This window comes from Oncorhynchus kisutch, linkage group LG7 (genome assembly GCF_002021735.2).
Source record: "Oncorhynchus kisutch isolate 150728-3 linkage group LG7, Okis_V2, whole genome shotgun sequence".
NCBI lineage: Eukaryota > Metazoa > Chordata > Actinopteri > Salmoniformes > Salmonidae > Oncorhynchus > Oncorhynchus kisutch.
In genome coordinates, this window is record NC_034180.2 from 56716862 (window position 1) to 56737087 (window position 20226).

The 20226-nt window shown below is 47.5% G+C and overlaps 1 protein-coding gene across 1 annotated transcript in view; it reads right to left on the bottom strand.

Annotated features, from left to right (window-relative positions):
• Positions 1-3523: 3523 nt before the first annotated feature.
• The window catches only part of LOC116374607 (sodium bicarbonate transporter-like protein 11), a 51351-nt gene continuing 34648 nt past the window's right edge, over positions 3524-20226 (bottom strand). The window contains exon 4 of the mRNA XM_031828102.1: positions 3524-4029. Within this exon, the coding sequence (XP_031683962.1) occupies positions 3748-4029 (282 nt within the window). The 3' untranslated portion in view covers positions 3524-3747. The remainder of the gene's footprint in view (positions 4030-20226) is intronic.

Consider the following 20226-nt stretch of genomic DNA (forward strand, 5'->3'; position numbering starts at 1 on the left):
AGGCTACATGAGGTGTGATACCAACCGTACAGGACTATGGGCTAGGCTACATGAGGTGTGACACTAACCTTATAGGACTATGGGCTAGGCTACATGAGGTGTGACACTAACCTTATAGGACTATGGACTAGACTACATGAGGTGTGGTACTAACCTTATAGGACTATGGGCTAGGCTACATGAGGTGTGATACCAACCGTACAGGACTATGGGCTAGGCTACATGAGGTGTGACACTAACCTTATAGGACGATGGGCTAGGCTACATGAGGTGTGATACTAACCTTATAGGACTATGGACTAGACTACATGAGGTGTGATACTAACCTTATAGGACTATGGACTAGACTACATGAGGTGTGATACTAACCTTATAGGACTATGGGCTAGGATACATGAGGTGTGATACTAACCTTATTAAAACATATAGGACTATGGACTAGACTACATGAGGTGTGATACTAACCTTATAGGCCTATGGGCTAGGATACATGAGGTGTGATACTAACCTTATAGGCCTATGGGCTAGGATACATGAGGTGTGATACTAACCTTATAGGACTATGGGCTAGGATTACATGTGCATTGATGTCAGAGTGATTAGAGGGACAATGGAGTGTTGACTACCAGTTAATTATCAAGTTTGGTAGTCTACTAATGACCATCAGCAGCATCAGAGCTTGGAGAAGACTAATCAACATGACTAAACGTTCACGTGGAATTTGACTGCCTTCACGACTCGTGACCACCGGTGTGGCGGTAATACGGTCACCACAACAGCCCTATCGGAAAGTATGAAAGATATATTTTGCTGTAGTCCAATGTTAGTTTAGGTTGGGGAGGAGGGAGATGTCTGTCTGTCTGTTGTCTGTCTGTCTGTCTGTCTGTCTGTCTGTCTGTCTGTCTGTCTGTCTGTCTGTCTGTCTGTCTGTCTGTCTGTCTGTCTGTCTGTCTGTCTGTCTGTCTGTCTGTCTGTCTGTCTGTCTGTCTGTCTGTCTGTCTGTCTGTCTGTCTGTCTGTCTGTCTGTCTGTCTGTCTGTCTGTCTGTCTGTCTGTCTGTCTGTCTGGTCTGTCTGTCTGTCTGTCTGTTGTCTGTCTGTCTGTCTGTCGTCTGTCTGTCTGTCTGTCTGTCCTGTCTGTCTGTCTGCTGTCTGTCTGTCTCTGTCTGTCTGTCTGTCTGTCTGTCTGTCTGGTCTGTCTGTCTGGTCTGTCTGTCTGTCTGTCTGTCTGTCTGTCTGTCTGTCCTGTCTGTCTGTCTGTCTGTCTGTCTGTCTGTCTGTCCTGTCGTCTGTCTGTCTGTCTTCTGTCTGTCTGTCTGTCTGTCGTCTGTCTGTCTGTCTGTCTGTCTGTCTGTCTGTCTGTCTGTCTGTCTGTCCTGTCCTGTCTGTCTCTGTCTGTCTGTCTGTCTGTCTGTCTTGTCTGTCTGTCCTGTCTGTCTGTCTGTCCTGTCTGTCTGTCTGTCTGTCTGTCTGTCTGTCCTGTCTGTCTGTCTGTCTGTCTGTCTGTCTGTCTGTCTTCTGTCTGTCTGTCTGTCTGTCTGTTCTGTCTGTCTGTCTGTCCTGTCTGTCTGTCTGTCTGTCTGTCTGTCTGTCTGTCTGTCTGTCTGTCTGTCTGTCGTCTGTCTGTCTGTCTGTCTTCTGTCTGTCTGTCTGTCTGTCTGTCTGTCCTGTCTCTGTCCTGTCTGTCTGTCTGTCCTGTCTGTCTGTCTGTCTGTCTGTCTGTCTGTCTGTCTGTCTGTCTGTCTTCTGTCTGTCTGTCTCTGTCTGTCTGTCCTGTCTGTCTGTCTGTCTGTCTGTCTGTCTGTCTGTCTGTCTGTCTGTCTGTCTGTCTGTCTCTGTCTGTCTGTCTGTCTGTCTGTCTGTCTGTCTGTGGCTAAACACCTAGAGAGGAAAGGGATGTCTGTCTGTCTGTGGATAAACACCTAGAGAGAATGTTGAAGTGCCTAGAGTGTTGCTGACTGCCAGGAGGAGAATGGCCGACATTAGGACGATAAACGCAATATAAACACACTCTCACCCAAATGCACACGTGCACATACACACACACATGTAAATAGTGCCATAGATCCACTGAAACAAATTCAGTTGGCCTTGCTGTTAGGATTTTAGTTGGCCTTACTGTTAGGATTTTAGTTGGCCTTGCTGCTAGGATTTTAGTTGGCCTTGCTGCTAGGATTTTAGTTGGCCTTGCTGCTAGGATTTTAGTTGGCCTTGCTGTTAGGATTTTAGTTGGCCTTGCTGTTAGGATTTTAGTTGGCCTTGCTGTTAGGATTTTAGTTGGCCTTGCTGTTAGGATTTTAGTTGGCCTTGCTGTTAGGATTTTACTTGGCCTTGCTGTTAGGATTTTAGTTGGCCTTGCTGTTAGGATTTTAGTTGGCCTTGCTGTTAGGATTTTAGTTGGCCTTGCTGTTAGGATTTTAGTTGGCCTTGCTGTTAGGATTTTAGTTGGCCTTGCTGTTAGGATTTTAGTTGGCCTTGCTGTTAGGATTTTACTTGACCTTGCTGTTAGGATTTTACTTGACCTTGCTGTTAGGATTTTACTTGGCCTTGCTGTTAGGATTTTACTTGGCCTTGCTGTTAGGATTTTACTTGGCCTTGCTGTTAGGATTTTACTTGGCCTTGCTGTTTCTGTTTTCCTTTGTCTTTCTCTTTTTTCTCTTTTGTTCATTTTGTTGATTGTTGGTGCATTGGGGGGTGGGGAATGGAATTGTTTGTAAAAATTATTATTATTATTATTATTTTTCTGAGGGGGGGCTGTGTGTGGGGGGGTCTCGGATGGTTGAGGGGCAGTTCTTGGGGAACTCGGAGGGCTGTCGGTTGGGAGCTTGGGCCAGTGGCTGATGGATTGCTGGTTCAGGTCACTGACGACACAACAGTGGTAGACCTGATCACCGACAACGATGAGACAGCCTATAGGAAGGAGGTCAGAGAACTGGCAGTGTGGTGCCAGGACAACAACCACTCCCCCAATGTGAGCAAGACAAAGGAGCTGATCGTGGACTACAGGAAAAGGCAGGTCGAACAGTCCCCCATTAACATCGATGGGGCTGTGTGGAGCAGATTGAGAGATTCAAGTTCCTTGGTGTCCACATCACCAACAAACTATCATGGTCCAAACATACCAAGACAGTTGTGAAGAGGGCACGACAAAACCTTTTCCCCCTCAGGAGACTGAGAAGATTTGGCATAGCTCCCCAGATCCTCAAAAGGTTCTACAGCTGCACCATCGAGAGCATCCTGACTGGTTGCATCACTGCCTGGTAATGACAACTGCACAGCATCTGACCGTAAGAAGCTGCAGAGGGTAGTGCATACTGTCCAGTACATCACAGGGGCCAAGCTTCCTGCCATCCAGGACCTATATAATAGGCGGTGTCAGAGGGAAGCCCATAAATTGTCAGACACTCCAGTCACCCAAGACTGTTTTCTCAAGCGATATCGGAGCACCAAGTCTAGGACCAAAAGGCTCCTTAACAGCTTCTACCCCCAAGCCATAAGACTGCTGAAGAATGAATAAAATCGGCCCCGGACAATTTACATTGAAACCTCCCCCCGCTCCCTTTAGTACAGTGCTGCTACTCGCTGTTTATTATCTATGCATAGTCACTTCAACCCAACCTACATGTACAAATTACCTCTTGTGGATGGGGGGTGGGGGTGGACTCATGATGAAACATTTTTTAGATTCTTCAAAGTAGCCCCGCTTTGCCTTGATGACAGCTTTGCTTTGGGGTAGGGGTGGGCTCATGTCACTTCATGTGCCCAGCTGGGACACGTGTGTTGAGTGTTGGGAGCCTCACCTTGAGTGGTTTGTGGGAGTGTGGGTCAGTCTCCTCCTCCTCTTCTTCCTCCTCCTCCTCCTCCACGGCAGCAGGTTGCTGATTTGCTGCTGTGAGCTGGTGTCGTTGGAACACCAGGGCTTCTTTAAACTCCTCCTGGGTCTTGGTCTCTAGGAGCTTCTGTCTGAACGAGATGTCTGAGAATAACGTCCCAAATGTCCTGCCCAGCTCCATCGCTGTCTTTGTACTCTTCTGTGCAAAGGAGAGGAGATAGAGAGAGCATTATGACTGGACAAACCAAAACGACGAACAAGTTGTTTAGTCTGTCTATTGATTAACAAATTAGAAGAAGAAGAAAAAGAAGAAGAAGAAGAAGAAAAAGGGGAAGAGGAAGAGGAGGAGCAGGAAGTGTTGGGGAATAATCAGAATTAGTTGGTAACATAGATAAGATGTTTTATATTCATGATATGCTTGTGAGTTACTTCTCATCAGAATGTCTATTTTTGGATAATACTGTTGGCCGGTTGCAGTTATCTGTTCTCTGACATGGGGTCAGTTACTTTGCCGCAGAGAGGGGAGGGGTCATATCTTTTAAATCAATTATCTCTTGACTCCACAATGTCTGTGTGCCAGTCACTGTGTCTCTATGATCTTGTCAAGGAGGGGTGGATTTTATATATGCCGGTTGATATGAGGATTTGTTTTATGGTCCTGAGAGCGAGAAAAGAACATTGTTTAGGAGACAAAGCTGAACGATAATTTATGGCCAATGCTGTCTGGCTATGTGTGTCTTTGCTATAATCTCAGTTGCAATGTGTAGGACTCTCAGAGAATTCATTTATAAACACTGAATTGATCTGAGAGTCACAGGGTTGTGATGGAGGCTCATATAATTAAAGATGGACTTTATGATAACTCTGACTTGTGTGTAGTTTGCTCTCATGATTTGGTAAATACAGGAAATTTCCACGACAGAAGAGAAGAAGACTGCGTTCAAACAGAGAAGAAGAGACCAGCAGGGAGTTTAAAGCACCCCAACTCATCCTCCGTCTCCCCCTGGCTTCCCCCAACTCATCCTCCGTCTCCCCCTGGCTTCCCCCAACTCATCCTCCGTCTCCCCCTGGCTTCCCCCAACTCATCCTCCGTCTCCCCCTGGCTTCCCCCACCTCATCCTCCGTCTCCCCCTGGCTTCCCCCACCTCATCCTCCATCTCCCCCTGGCTTCCCCCACCTCATCCTCCATCTCCCCCTTGGCTTCCCCCACCTCATCCTCCGTCTCCCCCTTGGCTTCCCCCACCTCATCCTCCGTCTCCCCCTTGGCTTCCCCCACCTCATCCTCCGTCTCCCCTGGCTTCCCCCAACTCATCCTCCGTCTCCCCCTGGCTTCCCCCAACTCATCCTCCGTCTCCCCCTGGCTTCCCCCACCTCATCCTCCGTCTCCCCCTGGCTTCCCCCACCTCATCCTCCATCTCCCCCTGGCTTCCCCCACCTCATCCTCCGTCTCCCCCTTGGCTTCCCCCACCTCATCCTCCGTCTCCCCCTTGGCTTCCCCCACCTCATCCTCCGTCTCCCCCTTGGCTTCCCCCACCTCATCCTCCGTCTCCCCCTTGGCTTCCCCCACCTCATCCTCCGTCTCCCCCTTGGCTTCCCCCACCTCATCCTCCTTCTCCCCCTTGGCTTCCCCCACCTCATCCTCCGTCTCCCCCTTGGCTTCCCCCACCTCATCCTCCGTCTCCCCCTTGGCTTCCCCCACCTCCATCCTCCGTCTCCCCTTGGCTTCCCCCACCTCATCCTCCGTCTCCCCCTTGGCTTCCCCCACCTCATCCTCCGTCTCCCCCTTGGCTTCCCCCACCTCATCCTCCGTCTCCCCCTTGGCTTCCCCCACCTCATCCTCCGTCTCCCCCTTGGCTTCCCCCACCTCATCCTCCGTCTCCCCCTTGGCTTCCCCCACCTCATCCTCCATCTCCCCCTTGGCTTCCCCCACCTCATCCTCCGTCTCCCCCTTGACTTCCCCCACCTCATCCTCCGTCTCCCCCTGGCTTCCCCCACCTCATCCTCCGTCAAGGTAAGGTTTTGGTTTTAATAAATTATTGCCTCCTGGGTAACTGCTAAAACTGCTTGCTGACTGTACACTGTACTACATGATTGTAGCGGGTTTACTAAAGCATTAGTTATATTAGCTCTGTTGACGATGTAGGCTGTGTGTAGCGGTTAGCGGTAATGAGAGCATGGTTTGGCTTGGAAAGGTGTTTTCGCCTAGTCACAGACAGCTGATGTGTTCTGCACTGTAGTCCACAAGCGGTGAGAGAGGTGGGGAGTGCGTAGATCAGAGAAGGAATTACAACAAGCAAAGTGATCCATGTGTTTGTATGTGTCTGCTATGAGAGTGTACTGTGTTTGCGTGTGATCAGGGGTGTATTCATTCAAATCAAATAAAATGTTCTGCCGAATACAAAATGTGCTTAATTACGAGCCCCTAACCAACAATGCAATTTAAAAAAAAAATATGGATGAGAATAAGAAGTAACCAGTAATTAAAGAGCAGCAGTAAAATAACAATAGCGAGACTATATACAGGGGGGTACCGATACAGAGTCCAATGTGCGGGGGCACCGGTTAGTTGAGGTAGTATGTACATGTAGGTAGAGTTATTAAAGTGGCGATGCATAGATGATAACAACAGAGAGTAGCAGCAGTGTAAAAGAGGGGGGGGGGGAGTGGAAATGCAAATAGTCTATGACTAGTGTGGCTGGAGTCTCAGACAATTTTTAGGGCCTTCCTCTGACACCGCCCTATTATATAGGTCCTGGATGGCAGGAAGCTTGGCCCCAGCGTTGTACCGGGCCATTCGTATCACCCTCTGTAGTGCCGTGCGATCGGAGACCAGCAGTTGTCATTACCAGGCAGTGATGCAACCATGCTCTCGATGTTGCAGCTGTAGAACCTTTTGAGGATTTGAGGACCCATGGCAAATCTTTCAGTCTTCTGAGGGGGAATAGGTTTTTGTCATGCTCTCTTCACGACTGTCTTGGTGTGCTTGGACCATGTTAGTTTGTTGATGATGTGGACACCAAGGAACTTGAAGCTCTCAACTTGCTCCACTGCAGCCCCGTTAACGAGAATGGGGGCATGCTCGGTCCTCTTTTCCCTGTAATTCACAATCATCTCCTTAGTCTTGATCACGTTGAGGGAGAGGTTGTTGTCCTGGCACCACAACGGCCAGGTGTCTGACCTGCTCCCTATATAATGATGGAGACCAGGTGTGTGTAATGATGGAGACCAGGTGTGTGTAATGATGGGGGACCAGGTGTGTGGTAATGATGGGGACCAGGTGTGTGTGTAATGATGAGAGCACCATGGTTACAATTTTCAGTCGGCCAGAGAGTAGAATGATCATTCAATTTGGTTGGCCAGGAAGTTAGGAAAAGAACTCATGTTACCATTTTGAGTTGGCCAAGGAGAGAATGCTGTTACAATGTTAGGGCCAGAAGAAATGATGTTACCATTTTGATTTTAGGAAAGAATCCATAGTTACAATTTTGAGTTTAGGAAAGAATGATAGTTATCATTGTGGTTTGGCCAGGAATAGAATGATGTTACAATTTTGAGTGGGGCCAGTAAAGAATGCCATAGTTACAATTTTGAGGGGGCCAGGAATAGAATGCCATAGTTACAATTTGAATCATAGGCTGCCAAGTAACATTTTGAGTGGGCCAGGAATAAGAATGCCATAGTTAATTTTGAGTGGGGCCAGGAAGAGAATGCCATAGTTACCATTTTGAGTGGGGCCAGGATGAGAATGCCATAGTTACATTTTGAGTGGGGCCAGGAAGAGAATGCCATAGTTACCATTTTGAGTGGGGCCAGGAAGAGAATGCCATAGTTACCATTTTGAGTGGGGCAAGGAAGAGAATGCCATATTACCATTTGAGTGGGGGAAGGAAGAGAATGCCATAGTTACAATTTTGAGTGGGGCCAGGAAGAAAGAATGCCATAGTTACAATTTTGAGTGGGGCCAGGAAGAGAATGCCATAGTTACCATTTTGAGTGGGGCCAGGAAGAGAATGCCATAGTTACCATTTTGAGTGGGGCCAGGAAGAGAATGCCATAGTTACCATTTTGAGTGGGGCCAGGAAGAGAATGCCATAGTTACAATTTTGAGTGGGGCCAGGAAGAGAATGCCATAGTTACAATTTTGAGTGGGGCCAGGAAGAGAATGCCATAGTTACAATTTTGAGTGGGGCCAGGAAGAGAATGAAGAGAATTTTGAGTGGGGCCCTAGGAAGAGAATGGCCGGATAGTTACCATTTTGAGTGGGGCCAGGAACGGAGAGTGCCATAGTTACCATTTTCCAGTGGGGCCAGGAAGAGAATGCCATAGTTACCATTTTTGAGTGGGGCCCAGGATGAGAATGCATAGTTACAATTTTGAGTGGTGCCAGGTATGAGAATGCCATAGTTACATTTTGAGTGGGGCCAGGAAGAGAAATGCCATAGTTACCATTTTGAGTGGGGCCAGGATGAGAATGCCATAGGTACAATTTTGAGTGGGGCCAGGATGAGAAGCCATAGTTACAATTTTGGAGTGGGGCAGAAGAGAATGCCAGAGTTACAATTTTAAGTGGGCCAGGAAGAGAATGGCCATAGTTACCATTTTGAGTGGCGCCAGGAAGAGAATGCCATAAGTTACCATTTTGAGTGGGGCCAGGAAGAGAATGCCATATGTTACCATTTTGAGTGGGGCCAGGGGAGAATGCCATAGTTACCATTTTTGAGTGGGGCCAGGAAGAGAATGCCATAGTTACCATTTTGAGTGGGGCCAGGAAGAGAATGCCATAGTTACCATTTTGAGTGGGGCCAGGAAAGAGAATGCCATAGTTACCAATTTTGAGTGGGGCCAGGATGAGAATGCCATAGTTTACCAATTATTGAGTGGGGCCAGGAAGAGAATGCCATAGTTACCATTTTGAGTGGGGCAAGGAAGAGGAATGCCATAGTTACCAATTTTGAGTGGGGCCAGGAAGAGAGGCCATAGTTACCATTTTGAGTGGGGCCAGGAAGAGAATGCCATAGTTACCATTTTGAGTGGGGCAGGAAGAGAATGTCATAGTTACCATTTTTGAGTGGGGCCAGGAAGAGAATGCCATAGTTACCATTTTGAGTGGGGCCAAGGAGAGAATGCCATAGTTACCAATTTTGAGTGGGGCCAGGAAGAGAAATGCCATAGTTACAATTTTTGAGTGGGGCCAGGAAGAGAATGCCATAGTTACAATTTTGAGTGGGGCAGTGAGAATGCCATAGTTAGCAATTTGAGTGGGCCAGAAGAGGAATGCCATAGTTACCATTTTGAGTGGGGCCAGGAAGAGAATGCCATAGTTACAATTTTGAGTGGGGCCAGGAAGAGAATGCCATAGTTACCATTTTGAGTGGGGCCAGGATGAGAATGCCATAGTTACCATTTTGAGTGGGGCCAGGAAGAGAATGCCATAGTTACAATTTTGAGTGGGGCCAGGAGAGAATGCCATAGTTACAATTTTGAGTGGGGCCAGGGAGAGAATGCCATAGTTACCATTTTGAGTGGGGCCAGGAGAGAATGCCATAGTTACCATTTTGAGTGGGGCCAGGATGAGAATGCCATAGTTACCATTTTGAGTGGGGCCAGGAAGAGAATGCCATAGTTACCATTTTGAGTGGGGCCAGGATGAGAATGCCATAGTTACCATTTTGAGTGGGGCCAGGAGAGAATGCCATAGTTACCATTTTGAGTGGGGCCAGGAAGAGAATGCCATAGTTACCATTTTGAGTGGGGCCAGGAAGAGAATGCCATAGTTACCATTTTGAGTGGGGCCAGGAAGAGAATGCCATAGTTACCATTTTGAGTGGGGCCAGGAAGAGAATGCCATAGTTACCATTTTGAGTGGGGCCAGGAAGAGAATGCCATAGTTACCATTTTGAGTGGGGCCAGGAAGAGAATGCCATAGTTACCATTTTGAGTGGGGCCAGGAAGAGAATGCCATAGTTACAATTTTGAGTGGGGCCAGGAAGAGAATGCCATAGTTACCATTTTGAGTGGGGCCAGGAAGAGAATGCCATAGTTACCATTTTGAGTGGGGCCAGGAAGAGAATGCCATAGTTACAATTTTGAGTGGGGCCAGGAAGAGAATGCCATAGTTACCATTTTGAGTGGGGCCAGGAAGAGAATGCCATAGTTACCATTTTGAGTGGGGCCAGGAAGAGAATGCCATAGTTACAATTTTGAGTGGGGCCAGGAAGAGAATGCCATAGTTACCATTTTGAGTGGGGCCAGGAAGAGAATGCCATAGTTACAATTTTGAGTGGGGCCAGGAAGAGAATGCCATAGTTACCATTTTGAGTGGGGCCAGGAAGAGAATGCCATAGTTACCATTTTGAGTGGGGCCAGGAAGAGAATGCCATAGTTACCATTTTGAGTGGGGCCAGGAAGAGAATGCCATAGTTACCATTTTGAGTGGGGCCAGGAAGAGAATGCCATAGTTACCATTTTGAGTGGGGCCAGGAAGAGAATGCCATAGTTACCATTTTGAGTGGGGCCAGGAAGAGAATGCCATAGTTACCATTTTGAGTGGGGCCAGGAAGAGAATGCCATAGTTACCATTTTGAGTGGGGCCAGGAAGAGAATGCCATAGTTACCATTTTGAGTGGGGCCAGGAAGAGAATGCCATAGTTACCATTTTGAGTGGGGCCAGGAAGAGAATGCCATAGTTACCATTTTGAGTGGGGCCAGGAAGAGAATGCCATAGTTACCATTTTGAGTGGGGCCAGGAAGAGAATGCCATAGTTACCATTTTGAGTGGGGCCAGGAAGAGAATGCCATAGTTACCATTTTGAGTGGGGCCAGGAAGAGAATGCCATAGTTACCATTTTGAGTGGGGCCAGGAAGAGAATGCCATAGTTACCATTTTGAGTGGGGCCAGGAAGAGAATGCCATAGTTACCATTTTGAGTGGGGCCAGGAAGAGAATGCCATAGTTACCATTTTGAGTGGGGCCAGGAAGAGAATGCCATAGTTACCATTTTGAGTGGGGCCAGGAAGAGAATGCCATAGTTACCATTTTGAGTGGGGCCAGGAAGAGAATGCCATAGTTACCATTTTGAGTGGGGCCAGGAAGAGAATGCCATAGTTACATTTTGAGTGGGGCCAGGAAGAGAATGCCATAGTTACCATTTTGAGTGGGGCCAGGAAGAGAATGCCATAGTTACAATTTTGAGTGGGGCCAGGAAGAGAATGCCATAGTTACCATTTTGAGTGGGGCCAGGAAGAGAATGCCATAGTTACCATTTTGAGTGGGGCCAGGAAGAGAATGCCATAGTTACCATTTTGAGTGGGGCCAGGAAGAGAATGCCATAGTTACCATTTTGAGTGGGGCCAGGAAGAGAATGCCATAGTTACCATTTTGAGTGGGGCCAGGAAGAGAATGCCATAGTTACCATTTTGAGTGGGGCCAGGAAGAGAATGCCATAGTTACCATTTTGAGTGGGGCCAGGAAGAGAATGCCATAGTTACCATTTTGAGTGGGGCCAGGAAGAGAATGCCATAGTTACCATTTTGAGTGGGGCCAGGAAGAGAATGCCATAGTTACCATTTTGAGTGGGGCCAGGAAGAGAATGCCATAGTTACCATTTTGAGTGGGGCCAGGAAGAGAATGCCATAGTTACCATTTTGAGTGGGGCCAGGAAGAGAATGCCATAGTTACCATTTTGAGTGGGGCCAGGAAGAGAATGCCATAGTTACCATTTTGAGTGGGGCCAGGAAGAGAATGCCATAGTTACCATTTTGAGTGGGGCCAGGAAGAGAATGCCATAGTTACCATTTTGAGTGGGGCCAGGAAGAGAATGCCATAGTTACCATTTTGAGTGGGGCCAGGAAGAGAATGCCATAGTTACCATTTTGAGTGGGGCCAGGAAGAGAATGCCATAGTTACCATTTTGAGTGGGGCCAGGAAGAGAATGCCATAGTTACCATTTTGAGTGGGGCCAGGAAGAGAATGCCATAGTTACCATTTTGAGTGGGGCCAGGAAGAGAATGCCATAGTTACCATTTTGAGTGGGGCCAGGAAGAGAATGCCATAGTTACAATTTTGAGTGGGGCCAGGAAGAGAATGCCATAGTTACCATTTTGAGTGGGGCCAGGAAGAGAATGCCATAGTTACAATTTTGAGTGGGGCCAGGAAGAGAATGCCATAGTTACAATTTTGAGTGGGGCCAGGAAGAGAATGCCATAGTTACCATTTTGAGTGGGGCCAGGAAGAGAATGCCATAGTTACCATTTTGAGTGGGGCCAGGAAGAGAATGCCATAGTTACCATTTTGAGTGGGGCCAGGAAGAGAATGCCATAGTTACCATTTTGAGTGGGGCCAGGAAGAGAATGCCATAGTTACCATTTTGAGTGGGGCCAGGAAGAGAATGCCATAGTTACCATTTTGAGTGGGGCCAGGAAGAGAATGCCATAGTTACCATTTTGAGTGGGGCCAGGAAGAGAATGCCATAGTTACCATTTTGAGTGGGGCCAGGAAGAGAATGCCATAGTTACCATTTTGAGTGGGGCCAGGAAGAGAATGCCATAGTTACCATTTTGAGTGGGGCCAGGAAGAGAATGCCATAGTTACCATTTTGAGTGGGGCCAGGAAGAGAATGCCATAGTTACCATTTTGAGTGGGGCCAGGAAGAGAATGCCATAGTTACCATTTTGAGTGGGGCCAGGAAGAGAATGCCATAGTTACCATTTTGAGTGGGGCCAGGAAGAGAATGCCATAGTTACCATTTTGAGTGGGGCCAGGAAGAGAATGCCATAGTTACAATTTTGAGTGGGGCCAGGAAGAGAATGCCATAGTTACATTTTGAGTGGGGCCAGGAAGAGAATGCCATAGTTACAATTTTGAGTGGGGCCAGGAAGAGAATGCCATAGTTACAATTTTGAGTGGGGCCAGGAAGAGAATGCCATAGTTACAATTTTGAGTGGGGCCAGGAAGAGAATGCCATAGTTACAATTTTGAGTGGGGCCAGGAAGAGAATGCCATAGTTACAATTTTGAGTGGGGCCAGGAAGAGAATGCCATAGTTACAATTTTGAGTGGGGCCAGGAAGAGAATGCCATAGTTACAATTTTGAGTGGGGCCAGGAAGAGAATGCCATAGTTACCATTTTGAGTGGGGCCAGGAAGAGAATGCCATAGTTACCATTTTGAGTGGGGCCAGGAAGAGAATGCCATAGTTACCATTTTGAGTGGGGCCAGGAAGAGAATGCCATAGTTACCATTTTGAGTGGGGCCAGGAAGAGAATGCCATAGTTACCATTTTGAGTGGGGCCAGGAAGAGAATGCCATAGTTACCATTTTGAGTGGGGCCAGGAAGAGAATGCCATAGTTACCATTTTGAGTGGGGCCAGGAAGAGAATGCCATAGTTACCATTTTGAGTGGGGCCAGGAAGAGAATGCCATAGTTACCATTTTGAGTGGGGCCAGGAAGAGAATGCCATAGTTACCATTTTGAGTGGGGCCAGGAAGAGAATGCCATAGTTACCATTTTGAGTGGGGCCAGGAAGAGAATGCCATAGTTACCATTTTGAGTGGGGCCAGGAAGAGAATGCCATAGTTACCATTTTGAGTGGGGCCAGGAAGAGAATGCCATAGTTACCATTTTGAGTGGGGCCAGGAAGAGAATGCCATAGTTACCATTTTGAGTGGGGCCAGGAAGAGAATGCCATAGTTACCATTTTGAGTGGGGCCAGGAAGAGAATGCCATAGTTACCATTTTGAGTGGGGCCAGGAAGAGAATGCCATAGTTACCATTTTGAGTGGGGCCAGGAAGAGAATGCCATAGTTACCATTTTGAGTGGGGCCAGGAAGAGAATGCCATAGTTACCATTTTGAGTGGGGCCAGGAAGAGAATGCCATAGTTACCATTTTGAGTGGGGCCAGGAAGAGAATGCCATAGTTACCATTTTGAGTGGGGCCAGGAAGAGAATGCCATAGTTACCATTTTGAGTGGGGCCAGGAAGAGAATGCCATAGTTACAATTTTGAGTGGGGCCAGGAAGAGAATGCCATAGTTACCATTTTGAGTGGGGCCAGGAAGAGAATGCCATAGTTACCATTTTGAGTGGGGCCAGGAAGAGAATGCCATAGTTACCATTTTGAGTGGGGCCAGGAAGAGAATGCCATAGTTACCATTTTGAGTGGGGCCAGGAAGAGAATGCCATAGTTACCATTTTGAGTGGGGCCAGGAAGAGAATGCCATAGTTACCATTTTGAGTGGGGCCAGGAAGAGAATGCCATAGTTACCATTTTGAGTGGGGCCAGGAAGAGAATGCCATAGTTACCATTTTGAGTGGGGCCAGGAAGAGAATGCCATAGTTACCATTTTGAGTGGGGCCAGGAAGAGAATGCCATAGTTACCATTTTGAGTGGGGCCAGGAAGAGAATGCCATAGTTACCATTTTGAGTGGGGCCAGGAAGAGAATGCCATAGTTACCATTTTGAGTGGGGCCAGGAAGAGAATGCCATAGTTACCATTTTGAGTGGGGCCAGGAAGAGAATGCCATAGTTACAATTTTGAGTGGGGCCAGGAAGAGAATGCCATAGTTACCATTTTGAGTGGGGCCAGGAAGAGAATGCCATAGTTACCATTTTGAGTGGGGCCAGGAAGAGAATGCCATAGTTACCATTTTGAGTGGGGCCAGGAAGAGAATGCCATAGTTACCATTTTGAGTGGGGCCAGGAAGAGAATGCCATAGTTACCATTTTGAGTGGGGCCAGGAAGAGAATGCCATAGTTACCATTTTGAGTGGGGCCAGGAAGAGAATGCCATAGTTACCATTTTGAGTGGGGCCAGGAAGAGAATGCCATAGTTACCATTTTGAGTGGGGCCAGGAAGAGAATGCCATAGTTACCATTTTGAGTGGGGCCAGGAAGAGAATGCCATAGTTACCATTTTGAGTGGGGCCAGGAAGAGAATGCCATAGTTACAATTTTGAGTGGGGCCAGGAAGAGAATGCCATAGTTACCATTTTGAGTGGGGCCAGGAAGAGAATGCCATAGTTACCATTTTGAGTGGGGCCAGGAAGAGAATGCCATAGTTACCATTTTGAGTGGGGCCAGGAAGAGAATGCCATAGTTACCATTTTGAGTGGGGCCAGGAAGAGAATGCCATAGTTACCATTTTGAGTGGGGCCAGGAAGAGAATGCCATAGTTACCATTTTGAGTGGGGCCAGGAAGAGAATGCCATAGTTACAATTTTGAGTGGGGCCAGGAAGAGAATGCCATAGTTACCATTTTGAGTGGGGCCAGGAAGAGAATGCCATAGTTACCATTTTGAGTGGGGCCAGGAAGAGAATGCCATAGTTACCATTTTGAGTGGGGCCAGGAAGAGAATGCCATAGTTACCATTTTGAGTGGGGCCAGGAAGAGAATGCCATAGTTACCATTTTGAGTGGGGCCAGGAAGAGAATGCCATAGTTACCATTTTGAGTGGGGCCAGGAAGAGAATGCCATAGTTACAATTTTGAGTGGGGCCAGGAAGAGAATGCCATAGTTACCATTTTGAGTGGGGCCAGGAAGAGAATGCCATAGTTACCATTTTGAGTGGGGCCAGGAAGAGAATGCCATAGTTACCATTTTGAGTGGGGCCAGGAAGAGAATGCCATAGTTACCATTTTGAGTGGGGCCAGGAAGAGAATGCCATAGTTACCATTTTGAGTGGGGCCAGGAAGAGAATGCCATAGTTACAATTTTGAGTGGGGCCAGGAAGAGAATGCCATAGTTACCATTTTGAGTGGGGCCAGGAAGAGAATGCCATAGTTACCATTTTGAGTGGGGCCAGGAAGAGAATGCCATAGTTACCATTTTGAGTGGGGCCAGGAAGAGAATGCCATAGTTACCATTTTGAGTGGGGCCAGGAAGAGAATGCCATAGTTACCATTTTGAGTGGGGCCAGGAAGAGAATGCCATAGTTACAATTTTGAGTGGGGCCAGGAAGAGAATGCCATAGTTACAATTTTGAGTGGGGCCAGGAAGAGAATGCCATAGTTACCATTTTGAGTGGGGCCAGGAAGAGAATGCCATAGTTACCATTTTGAGTGGGGCCAGGAAGAGAATGCCATAGTTACCATTTTGAGTGGGGCCAGGAAGAGAATGCCATAGTTACCATTTTGAGTGGGGCCAGGAAGAGAATGCCATAGTTACCATTTTGAGTGGGGCCAGGAAGAGAATGCCATAGTTACCATTTTGAGTGGGGCCAGGAAGAGAATGCCATAGTTACCATTTTGAGTGGGGCCAGGAAGAGAATGCCATAGTTACCATTTTGAGTGGGGCCAGGAAGAGAATGCCATAGTTACCATTTTGAGTGGGGCCAGGAAGAGAATGCCATAGTTACCATTTTGAGTGGGGCCAGGAAGAGAATGCCATAGTTACCATTTTGAGTGGGGCCAGGAAGAGAATGCCATAGTTACCATTTTGAGTGGGGCCAGGAAGAGAATGCCATAGTTACCATTTTGAGTGGGGCCAGGAAGAGAATGCCATAGTTACCATTTTGAGTGGGGCCAGGAAGAGAATGCCATAGTTACAATTTTGAGTGGGGCCAGGAAGAGAATGCCATAGTTACCATTTTGAGTGGGGCCAGGAAGAGAATGCCATAGTTACCATTTTGAGTGGGGCCAGGAAGAGAATGCCATAGTTACATTTTGAGTGGGGCCAGGAAGAGAATGCCATAGTTACCATTTTGAGTGGGGCCAGGAAGAGAATGCCATAGTTACCATTTTGAGTGGGGCCAGGAAGAGAATGCCATAGTTACCATTTTGAGTGGGGCCAGGAAGAGAATGCCATAGTTACCATTTTGAGTGGGGCCAGGAAGAGAATGCCATAGTTACAATTTTGAGTGGGGCCAGGAAGAGAATGCCATAGTTACCATTTTGAGTGGGGCCAGGAAGAGAATGCCATAGTTACCATTTTGAGTGGGGCCAGGAAGAGAATGCCATAGTTACCATTTTGAGTGGGGCCAGGAAGAGAATGCCATAGTTACCATTTTGAGTGGGGCCAGGAAGAGAATGCCATAGTTACCATTTTGAGTGGGGCCAGGAAGAGAATGCCATAGTTACCATTTTGAGTGGGGCCAGGAAGAGAATGCCATAGTTACCATTTTGAGTGGGGCCAGGAAGAGAATGCCATAGTTACCATTTTGAGTGGGGCCAGGAAGAGAATGCCATAGTTACCATTTTGAGTGGGGCCAGGAAGAGAATGCCATAGTTACCATTTTGAGTGGGGCCAGGAAGAGAATGCCATAGTTACCATTTTGAGTGGGGCCAGGAAGAGAATGCCATAGTTACCATTTTGAGTGGGGCCAGGAAGAGAATGCCATAGTTACCATTTTGAGTGGGGCCAGGAAGAGAATGCCATAGTTACCATTTTGAGTGGGGCCAGGAAGAGAATGCCATAGTTACAATTTTGAGTGGGGCCAGGAAGAGAATGCCATAGTTACAATTTTGAGTGGGGCCAGGAAGAGAATGCCATAGTTACAATTTTGAGTGGGGCCAGGAAGAGAATGCCATAGTTACATTTTGAGTGGGGCCAGGAAGAGAATGCCATAGTTACCATTTTGAGTGGGGCCAGGAAGAGAATGCCATAGTTACAATTTTGAGTGGGGCCAGGAAGAGAATGCCATAGTTACCATTTTGAGTGGGGCCAGGAAGAGAATGCCATAGTTACCATTTTGAGTGGGGCCAGGAAGAGAATGCCATAGTTACCATTTTGAGTGGGGCCAGGAAGAGAATGCCATAGTTACCATTTTGAGTGGGGCCAGGAAGAGAATGCCATAGTTACCATTTTGAGTGGGGCCAGGAAGAGAATGCCATAGTTACATTTTGAGTGGGGCCAGGAAGAGAATGCCATAGTTACCATTTTGAGTGGGGCCAGGAAGAGAATGCCATAGTTACCATTTTGAGTGGGGCCAGGAAGAGAATGCCATAGTTACCATTTTGAGTGGGGCCAGGAAGAGAATGCCATAGTTACCATTTTGAGTGGGGCCAGGAAGAGAATGCCATAGTTACAATTTTGAGTGGGGCCAGGAAGAGAATGCCATAGTTACCATTTTGAGTGGGGCCAGGAAGAGAATGCCATAGTTACCATTTTGAGTGGGGCCAGGAAGAGAATGCCATAGTTACCATTTTGAGTGGGGCCAGGAAGAGAATGCCATAGTTACCATTTTGAGTGGGGCCAGGAAGAGAATGCCATAGTTACCATTTTGAGTGGGGCCAGGAAGAGAATGCCATAGTTACCATTTTGAGTGGGGCCAGGAAGAGAATGCCATAGTTACCATTTTGAGTGGGGCCAGGAAGAGAATGCCATAGTTACCATTTTGAGTGGGGCCAGGAAGAGAATGCCATAGTTACCATTTTGAGTGGGGCCAGGAAGAGAATGCCATAGTTACCATTTTGAGTGGGGCCAGGAAGAGAATGCCATAGTTACCATTTTGAGTGGGGCCAGGAAGAGAATGCCATAGTTACCATTTTGAGTGGGGCCAGGAAGAGAATGCCATAGTTACAATTTTGAGTGGGGCCAGGAAGAGAATGCCATAGTTACCATTTTGAGTGGGGCCAGGAAGAGAATGCCATAGTTACAATTTTGAGTGGGGCCAGGAAGAGAATGCCATAGTTACCATTTTGAGTGGGGCCAGGAAGAGAATGCCATAGTTACCATTTTGAGTGGGGCCAGGAAGAGAATGCCATAGTTACCATTTTGAGTGGGGCCAGGAAGAGAATGCCATAGTTACCATTTTGAGTGGGGCCAGGAAGAGAATGCCATAGTTACCATTTTGAGTGGGGCCAGGAAGAGAATGCCATAGTTACCATTTTGAGTGGGGCCAGGAAGAGAATGCCATAGTTACCATTTTGAGTGGGGCCAGGAAGAGAATGCCATAGTTACCATTTTGAGTGGGGCCAGGAAGAGAATGCCATAGTTACCATTTTGAGTGGGGCCAGGAAGAGAATGCCATAGTTACCATTTTGAGTGGGGCCAGGAAGAGAATGCCATAGTTACCATTTTGAGTGGGGCCAGGAAGAGAATGCCATAGTTACCATTTTGAGTGGGGCCAGGAAGAGAATGCCATAGTTACAATTTTGAGTGGGGCCAGGAAGAGAATGCCATAGTTACATTTTGAGTGGGGCCAGGAAGAGAATGCCATAGTTACAATTTTGAGTGGGGCCAGGAAGAGAATGCCATAGTTACAATTTTGAGTGGGGCCAGGAAGAGAATGCCATAGTTACCATTTTGAGTGGGGCCAGGAAGAGAATGCCATAGTTACCATTTTGAGTGGGGCCAGGAAGAGAATGCCATAGTTACCATTTTGAGTGGGGCCAGGAAGAGAATGCCATAGTTACCATTTTGAGTGGGGCCAGGAAGAGAATGCCATAGTTACCATTTTGAGTGGGGCCAGGAAGAGAATGCCATAGTTACCATTTTGAGTGGGGCCAGGAAGAGAATGCCATAGTTACCATTTTGAGTGGGGCCAGGAAGAGAATGCCATAGTTACCATTTTGAGTGGGGCCAGGAAGAGAATGCCATAGTTACCATTTTGAGTGGGGCCAGGAAGAGAATGCCATAGTTACCATTTTGAGTGGGGCCAGGAAGAGAATGCCATAGTTACCATTTTGAGTGGGGCCAGGAAGAGAATGCCATAGTTACCATTTTGAGTGGGGCCAGGAAGAGAATGCCATAGTTACCATTTTGAGTGGGGCCAGGAAGAGAATGCCATAGTTACCATTTTGAGTGGGGCCAGGAAGAGAATGCCATAGTTACCATTTTGAGTGGGGCCAGGAAGAGAATGCCATAGTTACAATTTTGAGTGGGGCCAGGAAGAGAATGCCATAGTTACCATTTTGAGTGGGGCCAGGAAGAGAATGCCATAGTTACAATTTTGAGTGGGGCCAGGAAGAGAATGCCATAGTTACCATTTTGAGTGGGGCCAGGAAGAGAATGCCATAGTTACCATTTTGAGTGGGGCCAGGAAGAGAATGCCATAGTTACAATTTTGAGTGGGGCCAGGAAGAGAATGCCATAGTTACCATTTTGAGTGGGGCCAGGAAGAGAATGCCATAGTTACCATTTTGAGTGGGGCCAGGAAGAGAATGCCATAGTTACCATTTTGAGTGGGGCCAGGAAGAGAATGCCATAGTTACCATTTTGAGTGGGGCCAGGAAGAGAATGCCATAGTTACCATTTTGAGTGGGGCCAGGAAGAGAATGCCATAGTTACCATTTTGAGTGGGGCCAGGAAGAGAATGCCATAGTTACCATTTTGAGTGGGGCCAGGAAGAGAATGCCATAGTTACAATTTTGAGTGGGGCCAGGAAGAGAATGCCATAGTTACCATTTTGAGTGGGGCCAGGAAGAGAATGCCATAGTTACCATTTTGAGTGGGGCCAGGAAG